The sequence below is a fragment of the Pseudorca crassidens genome, chromosome 2, assembly GCF_039906515.1.
Source record: "Pseudorca crassidens isolate mPseCra1 chromosome 2, mPseCra1.hap1, whole genome shotgun sequence".
Taxonomy (NCBI): Eukaryota; Metazoa; Chordata; class Mammalia; order Artiodactyla; family Delphinidae; genus Pseudorca; species Pseudorca crassidens.
The window spans coordinates 18,892,156-18,915,996 of NC_090297.1; the positions used below are offsets into that span (position 1 = coordinate 18,892,156).

Genomic DNA, 23,841 nt, shown 5'->3' on the forward strand with positions numbered 1-23,841 from the left:
TGGGGAAATTGAAATATGATTAATTTTACTACACCTTTGCCCTTACTGTACTGTAATACATATATTTTAACTCTAGAATATAATGCAAATATTTACTATAAATATTTGTACATGTATTTATCCCTAGCTTGAATATATTTTTGTCAAAACTTACAACTGTAGGTATAACCTAATTAACAAAGCTAGTTTTTATTGTACAAACATCAGTTAAATCAGACTTTCTGATTTCAGAATATGTTAACAAGGGCCAAGTTATCCCATTCTGATATCTGTCATGGCTTACAGGAATACGTATGAGAGGGGGAGAGAAAACAGTTCCTAGAATGGGCATTTATCACTAAAGAAATCTCCCAGGAAACAAAATTTCAAAATTCCCCTGGGTTTCTTAGTGGTTTTACAATTTGGGGCAATGTACCAGAGTAAGATTCCACATGAGTGAAGGACAAACCTTTCTTTGATAAAGTGGGAGGAAGCTACAGAGAAAAGTAAGGAAGGGGAACAATGGGAAGCTAGCAAAGGGCACAGATGGAAATGAGGATATGGTGATTGAATCCCTTAAAACTGTCAGTATCAGCAAAACCTTTGTAGAAGAGAGTCTCTGGGCCCCCCAATCTGAAGGATATGGCCTTCTAGATCCTGCTACCCTGATTTCTCTTTTAGAAACAGTCCTAATGACATCACTCAGAGCCTCCCTATCATCTCCAAGCCCAAATCCAAACCCTTTGAAGTAGAGAAGCCCCCTCCCAATCTGACCAGCCCACCCCTAAGCCTTATCCCTCTGCACTCACGTTTCTTCTGTCTTCTGTGGACCCTCGCCCAGCTATATAGAAGCCCTCATTGGTCCTCAAGCTCTCACACACACATCCCCTTTTACCTCTCAGTGCCTTTGAGCCCACTTCCCCCTGGGTCTTACCCCTCCACATCACCTTCTTTCCGTTCCGCAAAGGCACCGTGCTCATTCCCACCATGGGGGCTTCCCACCCCACCCCCATCACTCTACGTCTTCAGACCTCTCTCTGAAACCATTCTTCAAAGATGCCTCCCTGACTTCCCTTAATCCTGGGTCTCTCACACACTAGATCAGGCATCTGTGCTTCTCCTAGGTAGCTCTAACTGAAGTGTGCTTAAAAATAATCAGGTGTTTAATATATACTGCATGAGGACCGGGACAGTGCATGGCACGTTGGCAGTCAGTGCATGGCACACACTAGGCACTGAATAAGTGAATAAGTGTCTGGAATGCTATTCTTCCCTCCTCTGTAAAGTGTCTGTATTCTGCACTAGCCTAGGAACCTTTGAGTCAAGAACCAATTCCCCAGCCCTTGATAATAGCTACTAATTATTGAATACTTATCCTGTGTCAGGCATTGTTCTAGAGCTTTAAATATTCCATAGCTTGACATAATAGTTAAGAGCATAGGCTCTAATGTCAGGCTACCTGGGTTCCAGTCCTGCTTCATCCACTTACCAGCTACCTCATATCCTCTGTGCCTCAGCTTCCTCACTGTAAAATTAGATAATAATACTACCTACCTTATAGAGTTGTTATGAGGATTAAATGAGTTAATATATATGAAGTAATTGGAATAGTACTTGGCATGTAGTAAGTGCTCAATAAGTACTGTTGTTTGTCATTATTGCTGTCATGTTTATTTCTAATATTTACAACAAACCCAGTCTGTCAGTTTCCAAAGGCTGAGCTCTCTCTAGTAGAAGAGCTGGCCAGCCATGTAAAAGAACTCAGGCTGGGACTTCCCTGGTGCCGCAGTGGTTAAGAATCCGCCTACCAACGCAGGGGACGCGGGTTCGACCCCTGGTCCAGGAAGATCCCACATGCAGCAGAGCAACTAAGCCCATGCATCACAACTATTGAGCCTGTGCTCTGGAGCCCGCAAGCCACACTACTGAGCCCACGCACCTCAACTACTGAGCCCATATGCTGCCACTACTGAAGCACATGCCCTCTAGGACCCGTGTGCCGCAACTACTGAGCCCGCGTGCTGCAACTACTGAGCCCGCGTGCTGCAACTACTGAGCCCGCGTGCTGCAACTACTGAAGCCTGCACGCCTAGAGCCCATGCTCCGCAACAAGAGAAGCCACTGCAATGAGAACCCCATGCACTGCAATGAAGAGTAGCCCCAGCTTCTCTTGTGGCCTCTCTTGTGGCGGGATGAAATGAGAAATTAATAACAGAAGGAAATTCACAGCAGCAAAGAGGGAAATTCACAAATATGTGAAAATTAACCCATGGTCAATGAAGAAATCACAAGGGAAATTAGAGACAAACTGATCCTAAAATTCTGTGGAAATGCCAGGGACTCCAACTAGCCAAAACAATCTTGGGAAAAGAAGAACAAAGTTGGAGGACTCATGATTTCAAAAATTATTACAAAACTACAGTAATCAAAACAATGTGGTACTGGCATAAGGACAGACGTACAAATCAGTGGACTACAATACAGGGACCAGAAATAAACCCACACATCTGTGGTCAATTGATTATTGACAAGGGTGCTAAGACCACTCAATAGGGAAAGAATATACAGTCTTTTCAACAAATGATGCTGGGACAACTGGATATCTACATGTAAAAGGATGAAGTTGGACTCCTTCCTCATACCATGTAAAAAAAATTAATTCAAAATTAAAAAATTAATTCAAAGACCTAAATCTAAGAGCTAGAACTATAAAACTCTTGGAAAGAAACATAGGTACAAATTTTTGTGACCTTGGATTAGACAACAATTTTTTAAAATGATGACACCAAAAACCATACAAGAAACAAAAGAAAAAAATAGATAAATTAAACTTAATCAAAATTTAAAACTTTTGTTCATCAAAGCACACTGTCAAGAAAGTAAACTATAACCCTCAAAATAGGAGAAAATATTTGCAAATCGTATATCTGACAAGGGTTTAGTATCCAGACATATAAAGAAATCTTACAACTCAATAATAAAAAGACAACTCAATTTAAAAATAAGCAAAGTGGGCTTCCCTGGTGGCGCAGTGGTTGAGAGTCCGCCTGCTGATGCAGGGGACATGGGTTCGTGCCCTGGTCCGGAAAGATCCCACATGCCGCGGAGCGGCTGGGCCCGTGAGCCATGGCCGCTGAGCCTGCGCATCCAGAACCTGTGTTCCGCAACGGGAGAGGCCACAGCGGTGAGAGGCCCGCGTACCGCAAAAAAAACACAAAAATAAGCAAAGCGTTGCACAACATTGAAAATGTACTAAATGCCACTGAATTGTATACTTTAAGATGATTAATAGTCAACTCTATTATATGTGAATTTTTTTTAAATAGGCCAAGGATTTGAATAAACAGTTCTCCAAAGAAGATAAACAAATGGCCAATATATACCTAAAAAGATGCTCAACATCATTAGTCATTAGGGAAATGCAAATCAAAACCACAATTAGATACCACTTCACACTCTTTAGAATGGCTATCGTAATTTTTTTTTTTTTAAGGAAAATAACAAGTGTTGGCAATAATGTGGAGAAATGAGAACCCTTGATTGGTGGGAATGTAATTTGCTGTAGCCGCCATAGAAAACAGTTCGGCAGTTCCTCAAAAAGTTAAACACAGAGTTACTATATGACTGAGAAATCCCACTCCTAGTGGAATATACCCAGGAGAACTGAAAACATATGTTCATGCAAAAAGATGTACACAAATGTTCATAGCAACATTCATGATAGACAAAAAGTGGAAATAATTTACATGTAACTGATGAACAGATAAACAAAAAATGGTATATCCATATAATGGAATATTATTTGGCCGTAATAAAGAATGAAGTACTGGTTCATGTGAACCAGTTCTTAAGGCTCCTATGAACCAGTTCTTAAGGTTCATATGAACCTTAAGAACATTATGCTAAGTGAAAGAAGCCAGTCACAAAAGACCATATATTGTAGAGTTCCATTTATATGAAATGTCCAGAATAGGCAAGTACATAGAGACGGCGAGTAGACTAGTGGTTGCCAGGAAGTGAGGGGAGGGGAAGCAGGGAATGAATGCTAGTGGGTTTGGGGCTCCTTTGAGGAATGACAGAAGTGTTCTGCATTTAGATATCGGTACGGCACAACTTGATGAAATCTGGACGTTTTCAAGGTTATGTGGCAGCTCCGGAAATCAGATCCACACCCGGCCTCCTGTTTGTTGTTGATGCTTGTTGTGGTTTCTTATTGTTTGCTTGTTTAGTGATTTTTCTCAACTCTTTTTGTAAAGTCTGTGTTTTCTGTTGTGTGTGGCCTATCCAAGTCTGTGTCTGTTAGCTCGGTGGTCAGTTTTGTTTTGATAGTTTTGTTAAATACCTAGAGCCAAAAAGAGGAAAAAAGAAAAAAGAAAAAAACCTCTCCCAGTCTTTGCAGACTGGCTCTGTGCTGGGGCACTACTCCATCGTTTACCAGTCTATTTACAGCTCTGCCTTCACTTTTACTTGCTGCTCTGCCCAGCCTGAAGGCCACCTGAGGTGAAGGCTTAGCATCTTCTCAAGTGTTTTTGGAGCACGCATCCAGCCCTGGGTATATGAATAGTCTTGATTCCCCAGGATACACCGGAGCTTTTAAAAGCCCTCTCTCTCTCCACCCCGCACCCCCGTATCTTCTTTCCCAGCTCTTCCTGCTCAGGCTTTTCCTTCTGTGTACTGTGCATCCCAGTGCTGTCCCTCGCCTCAGGATGCTGCAGCCAACACTTGTGACTTTAAATTCTTTCAGCAAAAGCATCCCGGAAGCTGCCCCCGCCCCCCAGCCCTGGTACTGCTCCAAGTCAGGCAAAATAAAGGCAAGCCCTTGTGCTGTTCCTTCAGGGAGCTGCCAGACAGGTTGGAATCCACAACCTCAATTTTTTTTTTAATTTTAATTTTATATTGGAGTATAGTTGATTAACAATGTTTTGTTAGTTTCAAGTGTACAGCAAAGTGAATCAGTTATACATATACAGGTACCTATTCTTTTTTTTTTTTTTTTGCGGTACGTGGGCCTCTCACTGTTGTGGCCTCTCCCGTTGCGGAGCACAGGCTCTGGACACGCAGGCCCAGCGGCCATGGCTCATGGGCCAAGCTGCTCCACGGCATGTGGGATCCTCCCGGACCGGGGTACGAACCCGTGTCCCCTGCATCAGCAGGCGGACTCTCAACCACTGCGCCACCAGGGAAGCCCCACAACCACAATTATTTTTTAAAAATAAGGTCCTTATTGCTCCCTCTGCCCTCATGACTGCCATAGGTCTGGAGTGTAAGGGATGGTTGGCAAGCAATTTAAAATGCCACATTGCTTTCTGACCATAAGGCAACTGCTTCTTTCTTCACCAAGGCTTCCCCTTTTTATTATAAGTTTTTAATTAGACTCCAGAGTTCTAGAAAAGTTGATTCAGACAGTGTTTGCCAGTTCATTCATTGTTTTACTGGAGGGATGGATCCCTGGAGTTCTTCTCTATTCCACCATTTTCAATGGCATCACTTATAACATTGTGAAGATACTAAAAAAAAACACTGAATGGTACACTTTAAAAACGTCAAAATGCTGACTTTTATGATTTTTGAATTTGTCTCAATGAAAAAGGTAGTGACACATTAAAGAAAGATATTCTGAGTTCATAGAATGGCCTTAAAGAGCATTTAGAACCAGGCATTAAGATGGGAAGACATTAAAATACCTTAACTGAGCAAAAAAGGGGGGAGATGACCAAGCAGTAGAGTGATCCGTACTCAGATCAGATGGACGATCAAAGCCGCCCACTAGTAAATGTCTGGAATAGAGTCACATCTTGAGTCCCAGCCAAAAATTGCTGGATCATTAAGCAACGTTGGTCCACTGAGAAAGCACGTCAGTTAGCTATTGCTGGGTAACAAACCACCTGAAAACCTAAGTAGCTAAAAACAACAACCATTTTACTGCTCACAATTCTATGAGTCAGGAGTCTGGACAGGATCTAAAAGAATTGAAATCAAGATCTCGAAGAGATAGTGGTACTCTGTTGTTAATTGCAGCACGATCAACAGTGGTCAAGGTGTGGAAACAACCTAGATGTCCATTGATAAATGAAGAAAGAAAATGTGGTATATACTACAATGGAGTATTACCCAGCCTTAAAAAAGAAGGAAATCCTGGAACATGCCACCACATGGGTGAACCTTGAGGACATTACGCTAAGTGAAATAAGTGCTAGACTGAATGTGCCTCGCCTCCCCCCCAACCCCAAATTCATGTATTGAAGTCATAATCCCCAATGTGATGGTATTTGGAGATGCAGACTTTGAGAGGTAATTAGGTTGTGACGGTGGACCTCATACATGGGATTAGTGGCATTATTAAGAGAGAGACAGAGCTCTCTTTCTGTACCATGTAAGGACACAGCACGAAGGTGTCCATCTGCAGACCAGGAAGCGTCTCTCACCAGGAAAAGAATCAGCCAGCGCCTTAATCTTAGACTTCTCAGCCTCCAGAACTGTGAGAAATGAAAGTCTGTTGAGCCACCAGTCTATCGTATTTGTTAGCATCCCTGTAGCATCCCAAACTGACTAAGGCAGTCATCCAGTCACGGAAGGACAGATACTGCATGGTTCCACTTACATGGGGTATCTTAAATAGTCAAACTCATAGAATCAGACAGTAGGATGGCAGTTGCCAGGGGCTGGCAGGGAGGGTGGCAGTAAGGAGTTGCTAATCATTGGGCGTAAAGTCACAGTTATGGCAGATGAATAAGTTCTAAGATCTGCTGTACAACATTTTCCAGCAGTTAAAAATACTGTATTGCACACTAAAAATTTATTAAGAGGGTATATCTTATGTTAAGTGTTTATGCCACAGTAAAATTTTTTTAAAAAGAAAGAATTCGAGCAGAGCTCAGCAGTGGTGGCTGCCTTTGCATCTTTGCTTGGCTGGGGCTGGAGCTGGAGAATCCAAGAGGTCCTCACTCATGTCTGGAACCTCAGCTGGGATGGGTTAAATCAGCTGGAGTGGGCTGAGGTGGCTGTGCCTCTCTCTCCTCTTGGTGTTGACTGGGCCCACTCATATATCTGTTTGGCCCTCCACATGACCTCTCTCTCTTTTGGGGGACAGGCTGGGCTTTTTTACATGTGGCTGGGTTCCCCTCCGAACAAAAGCAGAACCTGTAAGGCCTGAGCTCGGAAATCCCAGAACTTCACTTCTCTCTCATTCTGTTGACCAAAGCAAGTCACAGGCCAACCCAGGTTCAAGTGATGGGGAAAAGACCCCACCTCTTGAGGGGAGTCATAGCGCATGCATACAGGGATGGGAGGAATTGTTGGCAGCTGTCACTGCAGTTTACTACAAATGATAACCCCAAGTTCAGGACAATGTAATTGTGAAAGTCTAGTGGGAAGAATCTTGCCTCTCCACCAGGCCTCCTCTGATACCACCACAGTGGGGAGGAGAAGGGGTGCTTCGTGACTGCCAGGTGGGGCAGAGGTCTAGTCTCCCTGTGGTCTCTACTGACGCTGGGGGGAGGGGGGTACCGCCTCATCGCTGGCCTCAGCTGCCCACTTGGCTTTCTCTGATAGTCCCAGCAGGGGAGTTGGGTTGCTTTGTTACAGCCTCCAAAGGGTGGAAAGCTAAGCTCCCTGCTTGGCTTGTGCTGGCAGGGGCAGGGTAGAGCCTTTTTTTTTTTTTCCGGCAGTGTTTGGAGCACATCAGTTATTGTCTAAAACCCTTCTGCCTGGCCTGGCTGCTCCTTTCCTTGTTCTCCGACCAGAGTGCAGGCTTTTCTTGGGGCTTTTTTGGGTCACACCTGTTGCTATTTCCAAGTTGCCAGTTTCTTCAGCTCCAAGTCTGGATACATGAGGCAAAAAGAAAACTCGAGGAACTCCCTACCGTGTGGTTCCTCAGGTCTCAAGCTCCTTAGCCTGTCCGCCTTCTTCTGTCCACCTTTCAGTCTTCTTATGTTTGTTTTATATATAATGTCCAGGGTTTTTAGTTGTGCGTAGCAGGAAGCATAGGAAAAAGAATGTCTACTCCGTCTTACTGGAAGCAGAAGTCTTTTAAAATTAAAGTTGTCAGAGAATTTTATTGTATGTGAACAGCTGGAGTATTTAAGAGAATTTCAGTTTCCTTATATTCATAAGTGCAGTTTGTTAGACTTATAAGAATAACTTAGTTCCTTGTTAAGGTTTTGTTTCCAAAAAACCAGATCAGGGAATCTGTTATTTTAATAACACATATAATTTTTTTAAAAAAGCAAAGTAAGTGCACATAGCCTTTTTTGTCCATAAAAGCTACCCCGTTTTTGTCTATAAAAGTGAGGGGGGACACATATTTACTAGGAGTTGGACTAATAATAATAAACATATTCCCAAACTCTGTTCTGTGAAGCCTTGACTCTATTAGGCTCTTTGGTTGCAAGTAACAGAAACTAGCTCGTAAGCAAACAAGATTGTGGGGCTGCTTCCGGAAAAGAAGGAAGAGCTGGAGAAGCCAGCTTCAGAAGGTCAGGAACCAGGAAGGCTCCAGGGGTCTGACTTGGCTAAACCTCACCTCGGGCAGGAGTGAACCAGCCTTTTTCCGCCTTTGTGTTTCTCAGTCCAGGATTTGGAGCCCAGAAAGAGAGCTTCTGACCTGCCTGGCTTGGATCAAGCGTGGGTCACAGGCCCATCCTTGTCTAGGAGAGGAGACTGGAGCCCTTTGAATGACAGTCCCAACAGGAGTATCCAATGAGGAGGCAGGGGGGAGGCAGGGAGTCCTCCACAGCACAATCGGGGTGCTGTTACCAGAAGGAAAGGAAAGTGATTAAAATGTCAGGCTGGTGAGAATCGCAGAGGTACTACAGATGCCAGTGGATGGACTCTAAGCTAAGATCTCTAGAGCCAAATGGGTTTGGGAAACCTGAGCTAGATAAGGAGAAACTGCCTCTGAGAGCCTCTACTGGGCCAGTGCACTGGATGGAGGATACAGCGTTTTGCAAACTTATCTAACCACATGATGCCTTTTGCCTTGGAACCCCATTGACATATCTAGGAACCCTGGCCTGATTGGCCTCCAGTGACCCTTTTAGCTCTGAGATTCTGTGATCCTGCAGGACGGACATGGCTTCTGTTTAACTGAAAAGAAACCAAAAAGCATGAAACAGTGGAGATGGAGAAGGACCGAGCCAGTGCAGCTCAGGCTGAGAGCTGTATTGGGAAGCAGTGGAAGCCAGCTCCTTTGGGTCCCAGGAGATGCCCCCAATAACCTCCAGTTAATGAGCTATTTTATGTGAAATGAATTGGTTGGTTTCTTGTCTGGCATGATCATCACTTGGTTTCTCTGAGCAGTCTGGCTGTGACCAGAAGCTTGGGTCAGGGCCGGAGGGGCCCTTTGCAGTCGTCTGGGCCAGCACTTAGGTCATCCAGAGAGGACACACAAGCCTGGTTAGGGGAAGGGGACTTGTCTGAGGCCATGTAGCAACGTGGTGGCAGAGCTGGGACCAGATCCCAGGTCTCCGGGCACCCAGCTCAGCATCTTCCCTTTATGCTGCAGCACTGCACCTTGAAGGGGAGAAGTCGGGGACAGCCATGGTGGTTTCCCTCAGCAGGCCTCCTCTGCCCTCCTCCCGCCCTATCCCACAGCGACTGCCCTTCTCTGGGAAGGGCCCCTCAGCTCTATGGGCCCTCAGCACTCTGGGAGAGGGAAGGGAAGAGGGGGGCAGGAGGCGGGATAGAGGGTTGACTTTATCCCCCTTACTGCTTACTGATTATCTGTCCTTCCAGAGGGATTGAAGGACTGAGTTTGTCTTTTTTTTTTTTTTTTTAATTAATTTTTACTGGACTGAGTTTGTCTTGATGTTCACTGCTGGTTCACTTGGGCCTGGCCCAGGCCTTGAAGAACATGCAGATTTCACAAGGGAGGGCACCAGTGGTAGGAGACTCTTTTTTTTGCAGTACGCGGGCCTCTCACTGTTGGGGCCTCTCCCGTTGCGGAGCACAGGCTCTGGACGAGCAGGCTCAGCAGCCATGGCTCACGGGCCCAGCCGCTCCGCGGCATGTGGGATCTTCCCGGACCGGGGCACGAACCCGTGCCGCCTGCATCGGCAGGCAGACTCTCAACCACTGTGCCACCAGGGAAGCCCAGGAGGAGACTCTTGAGCAAAGGAGGAGTTGGGAAAGCCCATGCTGGGAAGAGAGGATTCCTATTTGGTTAAAATGATGCATTCCTTTGGTGTTTAGCAGGATAATGCTGGAGGGTGTGTTGAGCACATAACACAGTGTGGTTTAAATGCTGGGCCATGTACGCTTTGACCCAGCAGTCCCACTTCTAAGAATTTATCCCAAGGGATTAATCTTCATAAATGCACAAAAATGCATGAACTAGGATGTTGGATCACAGCATTGTTTTTAAAAAAGGAAATAGCCTAAGTATCCAATAATACAGAAGCAATGATAGAAATGCACATCCAAATGGTAAGTTATTTTGACATTTATTAAAAATGGTGAATTAGATATGCCTGTCAAGAGAATGTATTTATAATATCTTAGGTAAAGGAACAGGTTATAAAACAAATTATAATATTATTTTTATAAAAATAAATTAACACTGCCATTGACATCAAAATTCATGGACAGAAAAAAATTTTTACAAAAATCAAAATGTTTGCAGTAACTATCTCTGGGGGTTTTAGAGTGACAGATGGCTTTTATCTTTTTTGCGTTTTTGTTCTTTTCATTTATATTTCCTAATTATTCTACAGTGAATATACGTTTGGTAATCATTGTATAAAGTTTTTTAAAAAATGCCGTGCTAAGGAATCTGAACGTCATTCTTAAGGTGACATAAATTAAATTTTTATAAATTAAATAATTAAAAGTGCCCTAAGCAACTTTGCCACTTAAAGGAGCCTCATTGAGACCCCTCTGGGAATAGGAAGACTCCATTGATTAGATGGCAAATAGTATCCCTGCCTGTGTTTTTCTTGTAAATTCTGATCTCTGAACATTGCTTTTCTGCGCAAGACCATACCAAGTCAATACATTAAGGGAACTGGAAGAGCAGATTTAGGCCTTATCAAGTCCTTGTGACTGGAGGACAAAGGATGGTGCTTTCTGGTAGTGTCCCATCGCAGGCCGTGTTCTGTAAACCAGCAAGGCAGCCAGAGTAAACTCGGGTAGAAAAATTCCACTGGAGTGTCTGGGGGGCGTGGCTTTGTGAGGGGTGTTGTTGGTTTTGTTTTGGGACCACAAACAGTTGGATTCCAATGTGTCCTGGGGCCCTTTGGCTTAGGCCCAGCTCATGTCTGCTCCTGTGAACTTTCCTTACAGGAAAACTTGATCGGTGCCCTCTTGGCGATTTTCGGACACCTTGTGGTCAGCATTGCACTTAACCTCCAGGTACGTTTCAGTCACCAGCACTGCCTGGGGCAGAGATACAGCCGATGGGTATCTGGTGCAGGCCCGGCTGCCTCCTCTCTGGGGGACATTGCCTATTCCATCCCAGGGCTGGGACAATACCTTTTAGGTTGTTCCAGAATCTCTCTTGATTCTTTGCCCCTGCTTCATCCCCCATCACCCCTCAACCATGAAGACAGTGCTCTCCGTTACTTAAAAGTCTCTGGGGGGTGCCTTGGAGCAGCTGCTGTGTACGCCCTGCCCCATAACTCCTCGGCCTAGTTGAGCTCACAGACAGCTGTGGTTTAGAGCCAGTTGACAACACCATGGGAACTGGCCCCACTGGCTGCAGGTGCAGCTGGGAAGCCAGCTGTGTGTGTTGGGCGCTGGTGGCGGTTGTTAATGCCCCGGGGCAGCCTTCAACCAGTGGGGGATGGGAGTCAGTGGATAAATGCTCCAGGCCCCCGTCCTTGGGTAGGATGGTTCTGAGGGGAGTTCACAGTGTTTCTCAGAATGACTGAGCCCCAGTTGCCCAAAGCACTAACTCACCGTGAAAGCACCCTTCACTGGCCCTCCTCCCTTCCCTGTCTCACTTTCCCACTCCCTGACTTATGCTTCCTGGAATCACCTCCCAAATCAACTCCCTGCTCCCCAGCCCTTGTTTCAGGGACTGCTTCTGGGAAACCCAGTCCAAGACTTGACACCTGCCAGCAGGACAAATCCCACAGCACACTGGCCAATGCTTTCCCCCAGCGCTGCACAGCTTCCAGCTTCGGCGAGCCGCTCTGCCCCTCTGGAGCAGGCACATGAACACTCTGCTTCCACATACACACACGTGTGTGTTTCTGTGTGTTTCCGAGGCTGCATGGTCTCTTCGCTCCTTATGTGGTTCCCTCTCTTCTCTCTGCAGACCAGCAGCCCTCATCAAGATCCTCCCCACATGGCAGCCTTGACCCTCTAAGTCAACATGCCTTTCTGGCTTTCCTTAGTTACTGCCTCAGGGTCTGTGTCCCAAGTTCACATGTCCAGAACCAGGAATATTGTCCATGCTTGGGCCAAGTATCCACCCGAGGGAGAGCAGCGTCCACTAGCACCCACAGGGCTGCCCAGCAGAGCAGCCAGCATCTCTACGGAAAGGAGTGTATCCAAGTGGGCACACTGAACACGGGGACTCCTGGGCATTGCTATTAGAGGGAAAAGTCAACCCAAGGGCCAGGCTAAAGTGGGGGTCCTTAGATCATGGCTCCCACCCCAGACTGCTCGTTGCCTGTGATGTGCATCAGAAATGCACATTTCCAGGCCTCACCCACATCTCCCCGCTGAGGGTGAGGCCCAGGCCCATGTATTTTTTCAAAGCTTCCCAGGGAATTTAAGGCTTCCCAGCCAATTTGAGAACTACTGTCTCAGAATAGCAACCTAAGGTTTAGATCACTACTGCTTTACTCTTCTCTGAGTCAGAACTCCAAAAACACTTGACAGGTCTCCCCAAACTATTTTTAAAAGTGGGGAGTGGATTTAGGATTCGTGCATCTTAGCATCTTTTTCCTGGAGATCTGGACAAATCGCATTTTTTCTCGGATTTCTAGAAGTACTGTCACATCCGCCTCGCGGGCTCCAAGGACCCTCGGGCCTATTTCAAGACCAAGACATGGTGGCTGGGCCTGTTCCTGATGCTGCTGGGCGAGCTGGGCGTGTTTGCCTCCTACGCCTTCGCCCCGCTCTCGCTGATTGTGCCTCTCAGCGCCGTCTCTGTGATAGGTAAGACCCAGCTCCCACCCCGCCCCTCCCTTGGGACTTACCTACCTCTGTGAGCAGGTCACCGCCAGTATCAAAGAGACTCACCAAACCAGCTTTTGCTTTGCTAGTAATGCCTAACACTTACAAAGCGCTTCATACTCAGCAGGACTTGCTCTAAGCACTTTACAGATAGTGATTCTTCTAATCCTCCTGGCAGCCTTTTGAGGGAGATACTGTTATTATCCCCATTTTACAGATGAGGAAACCGAGGCACAGAGTGGTGAAATTACTTTCCCCAAATCACACAGCTAGCGAGAAGCAGGGCTGGGATGCAAACTGGCGTTCTGCCTCCAGAATCTGTTTAAGATTGGGAAAGTTTATCCGAATTGCTTTTTATTTCTACTGCAGAAGGAAGATAAACCTTGACACATTCATCCTAACACTGTCAAGATAAACTAAGCTTTCAGAGTTCAGGTATTTCGCACCTCTAAGAAATGCACATTCGGCTTATTCTCTGATCTTTTTACATCAACTGATACCATTTTTAAAACATCACTAACTTTCTCATCTGCCATTTTTCTATGATTTCTGTAATCACTGAACCAGTGTTTCAGAACGTTTGAACCAACAGGAAGACAAAGGAGTTTTAATATCCATGAAGTCACAAATAAAATAGAATTAGAAAAAAATTCTTTTCTTCTTGAGTAAAAGATGTTAGTAGATTAGTGAACAATAGTTTTTTGTACATAGGAACAGGGACAGTGAACTTGCTTTGAAATGTTTCCTTCCATCCTGCTGGTAAGCATTACAGTGCCGAGAAGCTCTTCTCTGCTCTTAAAGGAGAAAATCCTATTCTGAGTCTTAATCCTCCTGGAATTAAGAGGGCCTCTTCAATACAGGGATGGCATATGCATGGCATTTATGTGCCCCTGCAGTACCCAAGGCAGATATCACTAATCAATCATAGTGAGCCTGGATGGGCCTCAGAATTCTCAGAGCTTCAGGCATTCATTACCAATTACTGGGAGCTGGCAGAGGAGCAGAAATCTATTTGCTTTCCCTGATCCTATTTATTGAAAGCCCCTCTTTTTCTCGACCAGGGTTGGTAAACAGGCAGCCTACAAGATGACTAAGGTCCTCAGGCATGCTGTGTTCTTTCCCACCCAGTATCGTTTCAAAATGTCATTTGAGTGCCTTTAGTTGAGGCAAGTTGTCTGCCGTAGTCTCAGCTTCTCTCTACTGTCTTACATCTGGCCCGCTTTCTACATCTGTGTTGTTGCCCAGCCCCAACAGGTATTTAGGTTTGTCCTCTGCCCATTGCTCATCTATCCAAAGGACTCTCAGAACCTTTATTGACAATGAGGAGTATGTGACTGAATGACTAAGTACTTTAAATCTTAGTCTTTGAATTTTAATAAGGATCAAATCACCAAATTCTTAAAAATGGGCTGAATTATAATGATGGGACTTCACATATCATCCCCTAGAAATTAAGGGGCTCTGAGAGTTTCTTAAGTCACCAAGTGAAAAATAATATTAAAAATAAATATTAAAATAATAATCACCATTTATTGGGTACCTATTACTTATTAGTTACTGTTCCAGGTACTTTAATAATAATAATAATAATTACTCAGTTATTGAGCATGTACTAAGTGATTTGCCTATATTATCTCATTTAATTACCCCTATGACTCTGAGAAGTAGGTATTTTCAGTGATATGCTGATAAACCAACTCGAGAGAATGAGAGAAGAAGAAAAAGAAAAGAAAGAGGAGGTGGAGGGAGGGAGGGAAGAAGGGAAGGGACAGAAAAGTGGAAGAAAAAGAAGACCTGATTTTTAATGTTTCTGATGTAAAGGGTGTCAATACCCACACTGTCGCTGATTCCAAGCTACCAATGGTTTCCTGACTATTAACCCTCAGCAAGCTGGTGAAGGCTGGATCCAGCACACGATTTCAGAGACTAGGAGACTGACTCTCAGGTGAAGTGACCTACCCGGGTTACCCAGCCAGAGGAGGCAGACCTGAGATGGTAACCCTGGTCTTTTCACGGTGAATGCCAGCCCCATCCTTTAGGACAGTCACAAGAAAGTTTGAGTACATCTGCAAACGTGGAAGAGTCAGGGAGTGAAAAGAAAAGAACCAGGGGGGAAATGTCAGAGGTAGGCATTGCCTTCTGAAGGAGCAAGAACCCTGGCCTCCAACAGTCCTAGGTTTGAGCCCAGCCTTTCCTCGCCAGCTGCATGGTCTTGAGCGGGTCCTTTCCCTCTCTCAGCTTCAGTGTCCCCATTTTCCACATGGAATCATAACAGTGCCCACCTCAAAGAGCAAACACGCCAGAAATAACTTGTGTAAGTTGCCTGTCACACGGCAAGTATTCAACCCCCGGTGTTCCTTGTAGGAAATCCTGAGGGAGGCTCAGAGAGGAGCCTCTGTTTCTAATAACAAGAGACAGCTCTTGGGAGCATGAGTGAGAGTTTAGGCAAGCTCCAGCGCAAATGAGCCAACCCAGAGGGCACTGGCGAAGGGACTCCATTTGACTGATGGCAGCCTCAACGCTCTTCTCCCTGTGCTTTTTTTTTTTTATAGCCAGCGCCATCATAGGAATCATATTCATCAAAGAAAAATGGAAACCTAAAGACTTTCTGAGTAAGTTCGTGGATTGGAGCTCTGTTCTTAATTTTATGCTTGTGCTTTTTTTCATTGTGAAACCGGCTCACCCCAATGTAGAGATCATTTGTCTCCTTCTCCCCTGTGTGGTTCTGTATCCCACCCTCATCAGGCTCCTGAGAGCTGGGTCTTTTAATCAGTGGTTCCCAAACTTGGCTATGCATCAGAACCATCCGTGCAACTTTTTAAAATGGGCTTTCATTTATTCCATTCAATCAATATTTATTGAACATCTATTGCTGGGATTTTAGGAGGCCCAGGAAAAGGCACCCTCTTTCCCTAACTGAGTTTTAAAACAGTGAGAACTAAATAAGGAAGTCAAACACAGGAGATCAGAAGTTATGCTTTATTACTAATAAAAGCTAGATTAGAACACGCAGCCACATGAACTTGCTTACGCTCTCCCCGCAGTGCGCTCCAGCCCACAGCTAGACCTTGGGCCAGTCTCCCAAGGAAATATTTGGGTTTACAGAATGGAACACTTATCCAGAATTACTGCCGTACATATCCTGGGACAGAGAAGGGAGAAAAAAAGATCAAAGCCTGAGTGTTTAAATTCTTTCGATAGATTAACTCCATTTCGGTCGAGAAATGCAGACCAATGGTGCAAGAGGCAGAAGTGTCGGTCCATTGGAGCTTCCTCCACATAGAAACCCAAGGAGTGGGGAAGAAGTTACCTACTGAGTGCCACCCTCTGTTGTAGGTGCTGGAGATATAGCAGTAGGACAGATGAGGATCCTACTCTCATGGAGGTTACCGTCTAATGTATATGTGTGTTGGAGGGGAGAACATACAGTAAACAAGTTAACTATATAACTAACCAAATAAAATAATTCTAGATCTTAGCGAGTGCTTCAGAGAAAGTAGAATGCTTTTTGTTGGGGCACTGGGGATGTGGGGATGCTTTTCCTAGACTGGTCAGGGTTAGACTCTCTGAAGAGGTGGGACCCAGACCTAACTGATACTAAGGAGACTACCAACGCCAAGGTCTGTGGGCAGTGTTCCATGTAGAAGGAGCAGCAGGTGCAAAGGCCCTGAGGCAGGAATAAGCTTGGCGTGTCCGGTATCAGTAAGGCCAGTGTAGCTGGAGGGTGATGAGTAAAGGAGAAAGCAGGACATGAGAGCAAGGAGGCATGGAGGAACTGGATGATGCAGGGGCTTACGAGCCATGCTAAGGAGTTAAGGAGGGACATGATGGTGGGTCCAGTCTCTATCCCCAGAGACTTTAAATCTGGGCTGGGGCCTGGGCATTTGCATTCTCATAAAGCTCCGCAGGGTGAAGTATATTAGTCTGCAACTTGCTTTGAAATGTATCCAAAAATAACCTGGCTTGATGAATGAGTGGAGGGATGAAGAAAATGGATCACGATATGGGATAAAGCAAGTATAAGAAAATGTCAATTTAGAATCTAGGTGGTGGGACTATGGGTGCTTACTATTAAAGTTTCTTTTTATATAAATTTATTTTTATTTATTTGTTTTTGGCTGTGTTGGGTCTTCGTTGCTGTGCGTGGGCTTTCTTTAGTTGCGGCGAGCGGGCTTCTTATTGCAGTGGCTTCTCTTATTGTGGAGCACGAGCTCTAGGCACACAGCCTTCAGTAGTTGCGGCACGCGGGCTCAGTAATTGTAGCTTGCAGGCTGTAGAGCTCAGGCTTAGTAGTTGTGGTGCACGGGCTTAGTTGCTCCACAGCGTGTGGGATCTTCCTGGACCAGGGCTCAAACCCGTGTCCCCTGCATTGGCAGGCGGATTCTTAACCACTGCACCACCAGGGAAGTCCTTGTGTCCGAAAGTTTTTAAACACAAAATGTCAGGGAGAAGAAGCTCCCAAGATGCTGCAGACACACAGCCACATTTGGGAATCACTGTTCTGAATCATTGGTGTAGAGTAACAGCAAGATTGGACCAGGAGGTGGAAAAAGAAAAGAATCTTACACTGAAAAAAGCAGAACTACTGCTCAGCAAACAAATGATGCCACAAAGACCGAAAGATTCAGAATGATTTGTAGTAATTCTGCTGGGGGAGGGGCGGGGCTGGGCTGGTTCTGAGATCAGTGTAGAGGTTTATGTCCCTTCCAGGGTCATGCTAGGTGGTCCTGGAATGAGAGGCATGCCCTATGTGAATTAGAAAAAGATGCCCCTCTGGGCATCTATAGTTCTGTGGGCAAATGCCTTGGTGAGCAGAGCATGGGCTAGATTTTAGCCCTCTTCACTGCCCTTATGCAGTGAGCAACCTGCACAACTGTACCTGGCTGCCCTGCTTAGAGTTCTATTAAAGTTCAGCAAACATTCACCCAGTGCTAGACCTTTGCTGGACAACGCAGGTATATTGATGAGCAAGACCTGTCCCTGCTTACGGAGAACTTAAGACAATAGACTTGCACAGAACTTACCATGTTGAGTTTAACCATGGTTCATTCATTCACTGAGCAATTGAACAACTGGTTTTTGAACACCTTTTGAGGGCTAGAATGAAAATAAAGGACATTTAATATGATATCACATTTCCTCGAGATAGTGAAATGAAACAGGTAGAGTTAATTGTATCACAGAAAAATCCAGAAGCCTGTGGTCACAATATGTGCAGCTCAGAACTCACGGTCCTTTTCAGCTTGCATGGGGCTGGGCTCACTCAACTTCAACCAGAGGCCTTTCACCAACCCCACAGGGTTCAATTGGAGTGTGACAGGACCCTGGGGAAGAGTCAGGAGACTCTGGTCCTTCACCCAGGAGCATGCCTCCTGGGCCACCAACAATATCTGACAGGTCTGTGGACTAGAGTGTTGGTAGTATTTAGATAGTTCCCTTGGGTGTAGGTTAAATAGCCAGTTGGGAGAGACTAAGACAGTTTTTCAAAGGCATACCGTAGGCTCTGAAGGTTTGCTTTTGAGGTTTTTTTGTTTTTTGTTTTTATCTAGCCCATCTAGCTTTAGAATGTTCCTTGTAAAATGCATATTAAAACCAGAGTGCAATGCTAGAACGACTAAAATGAAGAAAAAATACGCAGTTTTGCTCATACGCTACTGGTGGGAGTGTAAATTGGTACAGCCACTTTGGAAAACCATTCGACAGTACCTACTAAACTGGACATCTACATCTCCCATGACCACGAATTCCACTCCTAGTTTTGTACCCAATAGAACTACATGCATATGTTTTCCAAATGACATGCACAAGAATGTTTGTAGCAACGTGATTTGTTATAACCCAAGACTGGAGAGTACTTAGATGCCTATCAACAGTAGAAATGATAAATTGTATCCTATTCACACATGGACCACCGTACAGCAGTGAGAATGAAGAAACTACCACCACATGCCAGGATACAGATGAATCTCACAAACATAGCCTTGCATGAACCCAGACACAAGCAAACGTACTGTACGAATCCATTGATATAAAGTACAAACCCAGGCAAATGGTCAGTGCTGGTAGGAGTCAAAGTGTTGCCCTGGGGGTGGGGGCTAGTGATTGGAAGGGGACATGAGTGGGGATTTGGGGGTCCTACAAATGTTCCCTTTCTCGACCTGGGTGCTGGTTACGTGGGTGAGTTCACTTTGTAAGAATTCATCGAGCACTTTTTTGTATGCATGCTATCTTATTAAAAAAATTTTTTTAACACTAAATGTATCTTTAAAAAAATGACATTCAGGGGACTTCCCTGGTGGCCCAGTGGTTAAGACACCACACTTCCTCTGCAGGGGGCACGGGTTTGATTGCTGGTGGGAGAACCAAGTTCCTGCATGCCTTGAGGCGTGGCCAAAAAAGTAGAAAAAAAAAATGACATTCATGAAGATACTCTGTTTTTTTTCAAGTAAAGAAAAACCCCAAATTCAAGCAATAGCAGGTCCCCATATGTTACCCTAAAGACACATGCTGGCCTGGGGCGGGCACTTGCAGTAAGCCCTGTGATGGCCTCCCTCTCCCTGCAGGGCGCTACATCTTATCCTTCGTTGGCTGCGGTCTGGCCATCGTGGGCACCTACTTGCTGGTGACATTCGCACCCAACAGTCACGAGAAGATGACAGGCGAGAACATCATCAGACATCTTGTGAGCTGGCCTTTTCTCCTGTACATGGTGAGAGAAGCCTCTGGTCCTTCCACCTGAGAGGATGGGGGTGGGGATGGAGTCCTAGAAACCAGAAACCCAAATTCCCAGCAAGACGGGGTTCACGGGAATCATGATGTATTTCACAGCGCCGAACACCACGCTCGCAGAGAGCACGTAGTTCCTGGGGAAGTGCTTTTTTTCACTTGTGTCCTGAGTAATGTCTAAAACTGCATGTATAGTGTGATAACTTGATTTTTTTAGAGGTATTTGTAGGTCTGTACGTTACCTGTAAAAGATTGGATAGAAAAACAGAAACTCCATCAGTAGCTGTCTCTGAGAGATGGAATTATGATTGTGTCTTTATTTCACCTTCATCTTTACATATTACCCAAAATTTCTACAGTGAGCATTTAAAACTGTTATGGTAAGAAAAAAAGTTAAAATTTTTAACAGTTAAAGAATGTTATATATATTTTTTTGCCCGCTATCACACAGCTGATAAAAGCTGATAGAAACACGGGAGACACTGCAGACTTTATCTCCTAAACCCCCAACCAGAACTAATCAAGGTTACAAATAGATTACCACTGACTAATTGTAATCTAAATTGATTACAAATAGACTAATCAAGGAAAACATCTAAGGTATTTGGTAAAGCTTATTCCTGCTCCCCCTGCACCATGTTAAACACTTTTTAATGTATTATCTATCAACAAAAATAACCAGTAAACGAGGAGTTTTATTTGAGCCAAACTGAGGACTATAGCCTGGGAGACAGCCTCTCAGATAACTCTGAGGAACTGCTCTGGAGAAGCATGGTTTTCAGCACAGTTTTATATCTTCTCAGGTCAAAGAACATTAAACAAGTCAGGGATACATTCCTTAAAGGTATAAAACAACAACAACAAAAAACAGATCAGCATGTACACAGCAAGTCGGCTTGTCCTTGGTACCTGGGAAGGGAATCTTATCATCGCAGGGGTACTAGCATTGGCATCCCATGAAGGGAGGCATTTAATATTTATTTTTAATGTGAACATTCTTTACTTCTGGTCAGTGTACCCTTTTCTTTAATAATTAAAGCAGGTGTACAATGTATGTTTGAAAGGCCACAAATAGGCCGTTTTAGTTAACATAAAATTGTTTTTTAAATTTCTCCATTTTAATCTTTTTTTTTCCATATTTATTTATTTACTTGGTTGCACCAGGTCTTAGTTGCGGCAGGCAGGCTCATTAGTTGTGGCATGCAAACTCTAAGTTGAGGCATGCGTGTGGGATCTAGTTCCCTGACCAGGGGTCGAACCCGGGTCCCCCGCATTGGGAGCTCGGAGTCTCATCCACTGCACCACCAGGGAAGTCCCTGTTAGCATAAAATCTGAGTTAAATCATGTAGAAGCCAGAATGACTTCCCTAGACCTCAATGTGTGAAAATTTGTTTCATCACATCTCAGACTCCCTCGATAGTCCTATAACATAGGTGTTTTTCTCCCCATTTTATGGATGAGAAAACTGGATCTCAGGGTTAGCAAACTTGCTCAGAGTCCTGTGAGAGCCGAGCTGGACCCGAAGCCTGCCTGCCTGGCTGGCCTCACGTGTCACCACAGCCTGCTAACGAAGGTGTTCACTGTTTTGCCTTGACTCAAGCAGCCTGGGCCTGCTGTAGAGGCCCCGAACGTCCTTTTTCCTCAGATTGCCCGTGAGGCAGATGATAGATTCCCCCAAGGTTGGGGCTGTGTCATCTCCCTAGCGCCAGCCAGCCCCAGCGTTGACCTGTAGGCATGGAGAAGTGTCTGCTGGGCAGAGCCAGAGACCCACCTCTTCAGGAAAAGCTTAACCCCAGAACACAGGCTTCTCTTTCAGGGAGTCCTGGGCTCAAGTCCATTGCATACTGTGTAGCCATAACCAAGGCACTTAGCCGCATGCTCTGCCTCCTTCTCTGTACGTTAACTGGAGGGGTCACTGGACCCGGGGTGGCTGTCAGGTCCACCCAGCACGTGACGGATGCTCAGTGACCAATTCAGTTTGGCCTCCTCCGTCGTCACTGTGAGGCAGTGCTGCCAGCTGGAAAGATTTGGCCAAATCAAATTCAATAAATATTTATTGAGTGTCTGCTATGTGCCAGACACTGTGGGTATAAAAGCTAAACGAGACAGGCTGACAGAACCCATGGTCCATCAGGAGGCACCAACACATATACAGCCATCTCACGATAGAACGCCAAGTGCTCTCCCAGCGTGCATTTAAGCATCATGAAGAATGGTGGGGAGATCGGCCACTCCCACCCCCCTGCCCAAATGTATGCACATCAGTTGGGAATGTTGATGAGTAACTACATCTGCTTGATGGCGTATTTTGCAACAATTAAAGATAATGACGACAACTTCATAAAACATGAAAATTGTTTACGGTAACGAACAACGGCCCAGCACAAAACTGTGCTTTGACTGTGATGACAAGTAGATAAAATATGTATTCACTGTGACAAAGACGGGAAGAAACAGGAAAATGAATGCAGCTGTGTTTTATGATCTCTAATTCTGAGGAATTTAACAATTTTTTTCTTTCTAAAATGCCCATTAATGTTTCTGCATTGGTTTTTGTGATAAATGAACTTCGGGAGGAGGTTGGGATAGGCAAACAGAGCTGAGCCGTTGCTTTAGTTTTGCCGGGGGCTGGGGCTGGCTTCACTCCTTGGGGAAGTATTGCCAAATGTCTGGACCTTTAAGGAATAGAAGGGACGAGCTGTTGCTGCGAAGGCAGGGAACTTCTCAAACTTTGGTTTTCAAACTTGCTGTTGTCTAGTAAGATTCTACTGATGGAGCACCTTCTGAACACCAGGCACTGCGCCCCCATCTGCAGGCAGTGTAGCCTAGTGGGAAAGCGCATGGGCCCTGGAGCCAGGCTATCCGGGTTCAAATCCCAGCTCTGCCTTTTGCTAGCTTGAGATTCTTCATAGAATTATTATGCTGATTTAGTGAGTTGAGTAAAGATAAAATGCTTAGAATAGAGCCTGGCAGATTTATGAGTTCACCAAGTATAAGCTGTGATTGTGGTCCTCTAAGTTAAGAACACTTATCCCTGTTTCACAAAGGAGGTAACTGAGGTTTAGAGAACTTAAGTGACCTGGCTAAGGTCACACAACTAGTTTAGAAGGAGATCCAAGCTCATAACTGGGCCTCCCTGACTCCAGAAGTCCTCTTTTTTCCGACTCTACCAAGCTGCACGCAGTGGAGGCTCGGTTAGCAGGCAAGTGGTATATATACTTATATACTTAACCAAAGAGCTCTTCTCCTCACCAAACAAGCAGCTCCCTCTTTAACCAACTCCCAGTTTTAGTGGGGGTTACCATGGAGCAGTGAAATGGGACACCAGCTCAGCCTGATGAATCTTGACCATCCAAGGCAGGGTGGACCTGAGGCCAGCACAGCACCCTCAGAGCCTCACCGCGAGGTGAACTGCTCCTCAGTATTGGGAGTAGAGAGATTCAGCGTTCCCTGCTTTCCTGCAGGGTATGTATCAGCGGTGTGGGAAATACTGGCTGTTTCAATTCCCTTTCAACTCTGAGGGCCTGTGACTGATGCAATCAGCAGCATAAACTCCAGCCCAGCCCTCCAGGGTCTCCTGGTCTTGCCTGTGGCCCCCGCTGACCTCCCGCCTCCCTTGCTGCTCTCTGTAGCTCGTGGAGATCATTCTCTTCTGCTTGCTGCTGTACTTCTACAAGGAGAGGAACGCCAACAACATTGTTGTGATTCTCCTCTTGGTGGCGTTACTTGGTAAGTGAGGGTCCTGGGGATTGAGTTTTGCCACCACTAAGTAGCACCAAAAGGAAATGTGGGTTTTGTTTACTGAGCTGTGGCATCTGGACCCAGGAGCTGCTGGAGGCCGCTTCAGGCTGGTCCCTCTGCATCGGCGGCTGCAGGAGCTGGGTCCCTGCTAACCGGATGCAGGCCTTGTCAGTTCCATCGTGCTGCAGACGGCATTTGGTATTCTTGAGCCAGACAGACACCCGTCCCCTCAGGGTGCCCCCCATTCGAGAGGGAGGAAATGACAGTAAACGAGTT

The 23,841-nt window shown here is 45.4% G+C and overlaps 1 protein-coding gene across 6 annotated transcripts in view; it reads left to right on the forward strand.

The window, feature by feature from the left end:
- Nucleotides 1–23,841, forward strand: part of NIPAL3 (NIPA like domain containing 3) — a 50,727-nt gene that overhangs the window by 10,539 nt on the left and 16,347 nt on the right. For all 6 annotated transcript variants that reach the window (XM_067724214.1, XM_067724236.1, XM_067724245.1 and 3 more), the window contains 5 exons: nt 11,257–11,325; nt 12,909–13,080; nt 15,651–15,710; nt 19,662–19,807; nt 23,457–23,553. In XM_067724214.1, coding sequence (XP_067580315.1) covers nt 11,257–11,325; nt 12,909–13,080; nt 15,651–15,710; nt 19,662–19,807; nt 23,457–23,553 — 544 coding nt within the window. The remainder of the gene's footprint in view (nt 1–11,256; nt 11,326–12,908; nt 13,081–15,650; nt 15,711–19,661; nt 19,808–23,456; nt 23,554–23,841) is intronic.